The sequence below is a fragment of the Nansenia antarctica genome (assembly GCF_963989245.1).
Source record: "Nansenia antarctica genome assembly, chromosome: 9".
In the NCBI taxonomy this organism is placed as follows: Eukaryota; Metazoa; Chordata; class Actinopteri; order Argentiniformes; family Microstomatidae; genus Nansenia; species Nansenia antarctica.
The window spans coordinates 45,788,510-45,791,009 of NC_137679.1; the positions used below are offsets into that span (position 1 = coordinate 45,788,510).

At 52.6% G+C, this 2,500-nt stretch overlaps 1 protein-coding gene across 2 annotated transcripts in view; it reads right to left on the bottom strand.

Annotated features, from left to right (window-relative positions):
* mtx2 (metaxin 2) overlaps positions 1-2,500 on the bottom strand; it is a 15,007-nt gene that overhangs the window by 1,735 nt on the left and 10,772 nt on the right. For both annotated transcript variants that reach the window (XM_080538797.1, XM_080538798.1), the window contains exon 9: positions 2,346-2,422. In XM_080538797.1, coding sequence (XP_080394923.1) covers positions 2,346-2,422 — 77 coding nt within the window. The remainder of the gene's footprint in view (positions 1-2,345; positions 2,423-2,500) is intronic.

The following is a 2,500-nucleotide window of genomic DNA, read 5'->3' on the forward strand; positions in this document are numbered from 1 at the left end:
AGCAGGGGCAGGATCTCGGACTTTTTCCTCCTGTAGTCTACGATGAGTTCCTGGGTCTTTGACTTGTTTAGCAGCAGGTTGTTTACCTTGCACAGCTTGCTCAATTGCTCTACCTCATCCCTGTACGCCGCCTCGTCCCCCCCCGAGATACAGCCCACCACGGTGGTGTCGTCTGCAAACTTTACGATGTAGTTGCTGGGGTGGATGGGGGTGAAGTCGTGGGTGTAGAGGTTGTAGAGGATGGGGCTTAGCACGCAGCCCTGGGGTGACCCAGTGCTGAGGCTGAGGGCTGTGGAGGTGTGGGGGCCCACCCGCACCCTCTGGGGGCGGTTGGTCAGGAAGTCCTTGATCCACGCACATATAGAGTGTGATAGACCCAGGTCTAGTAGTTTGGTCACTAGCCTGTCTGGAAGGATGGTGTTAAAGGCGGAGCTGAAGTCCACGAAGAGCAGTCTCGCGTAGCTGTTTCCCCTCTCCAGGTGGGATAGAGTGGCGTGGAGAGTCGTCGCTATGGCGTCCTCTGTGGACCTGTGGGCTCTGTAGGCGAACTGGTATGGATCCAGGTTGGGCGGGAGGCGTGTGAGTATGTGGGCCCGGACTAGTTTCTCGAAGCACTTCATGATGATTGGTGTGAGTGCCACCGGGCGGTAGTCGTTTAGGCAGCTCACCGTGCTTTTCTTCGGGACTGGGATGATAGTTGAGGTTTTCAGGCAGGGTGGGACGGTGGCCTGGGACAGGGACTGGTTAAAGATGTTGGTGAAAACCCCGGCCAGCTGGTCGGCGCAGTCTCTCAGCACCCGTCCCAGGACGCCATCCGGCCCCGAGGCTTTCCTGGGGTCCACCGCCTTCAGTACGCGTCTCACCTCGTGCTCTGTGAGGGTGAGGCTGCTGAGAGCTGGAGAGAGTGGTGTCTGTGTTGTGGTTACCTCCGTTCGCCCCTCGTCGAACCGGGCGTAGAAGGTGTTCAGCTTTCCCGCCAGCAGGGGGTCGTCCTCTGCGGCTGTGAGCCTGTTGGCTCTGAAGTTTGTCATCTGCTGAACCCCCTGCCACATCCGCCTGGAGTCGTTGCTCAGGAGGCATTCCTCAATCTTCTCTCTGTGCTCTGCCTTGGCCGCTTTGATGCCGCGCTTTAGGTTGGCCCTGGTGGAGCTGTACAGCGGTGTGCGCTTCCCTGCGAAGAAGGCGTTGTCCCTCTCATTTAACAGTTTTTGGACCTTCCCAGTCATCCATGGCTTCGTGTTGGGGTAGACCCGGACCCGTTTGTCCACGGTGACTGAGTTGGTGCAGTTCACTATGTGGTTCAGAACCGACGACGTGTACTGTTCCAGGTCCTCATGCTCATATTCCTGCCATAGGGTGTCATTTAGGCAGATCTGCAGTGGAGCGGACCCTTCTGGCCAGGTTCTGACAGTCTTAGTGGTGGTGGGAGCACTTTTCCCCATTGTGGTGTATGCAGGAATCAGGAGGATTGACACATGGTCAGACATGCCTAGATGAGCTAGCGGACTAGCCTTGTAAGCACGTTTGATGTTGGTGTATACCTTATCCAGTGTTTTTTCTCCTCTCGTTGCACATTTTACATGCTGGTAGAACTTGGGTAGTACTGCCTTCAGGTCGACATGATTAAAGTCCCCCGCTATGATGTGGATAGCCTGTGGATCAGTACTTTGTTGGCTACTAATGACGTCGTATAGTCGCGCCAATGCTACTTTGCTGTCTGAGCTAGGTGCAATATACACACATGTAATTAGCACCGCGTTAAACTCCCTAGGCAGGTATGTGGGTCGGCATTTAACAGTCAAGTATTCTAGGTCTGGTGAGCAGTGGCTACTTACAGTTTTCGTGTTTAAGCACCAGCTATCCACCAGCTATCCTTCGTCGATATTATGATCCCACCTCCTCAGTTTATTTTAGTTGTAGAAAATATTTGGACATCCAAAGTTGTAAATCTCAGAGACTCCAGCGAGCTGAGTGCATGTGAATTATCAGGCAATACAGATATGTACAGCTGAGTATCATCAGCATCACTATGAACATTGACACCATGTTTTCTGATGATTCCACCTAATGGGATCATGTACAGGGAGAAGAGCAAGGGACCAAGAATAGACCCCTGAGGGACCCCACATGTGATGTCAACATGATCACAAACAGAGTCTCCCAGGACAACAGAGAAATGTCTACCAGCTAGATAAGATTTAAACCACTCTAATACAAGTCCTGAGAGGCCGACACAGTTTTCTAAACGATGTATTAGAATAGTGTGATCTACTGGTCTACTGTGATCTACTGTGATGGTGGTCATGTGATGGGGTCATGTGATGGGGTCATGTGATCAGACTTACTGCTTGTTGAAGAAGTACTGCTGTGTGCCCAGCCTCTGAGACAACGCCTGGCAACACTGAGACACATCCTCATACACCTGAGAGACAGACAGGAGAGAGACAGACAGTTAGCCCTGAGAGACAGACAGGAGAGAGACAGACAGTTACCCCTGACA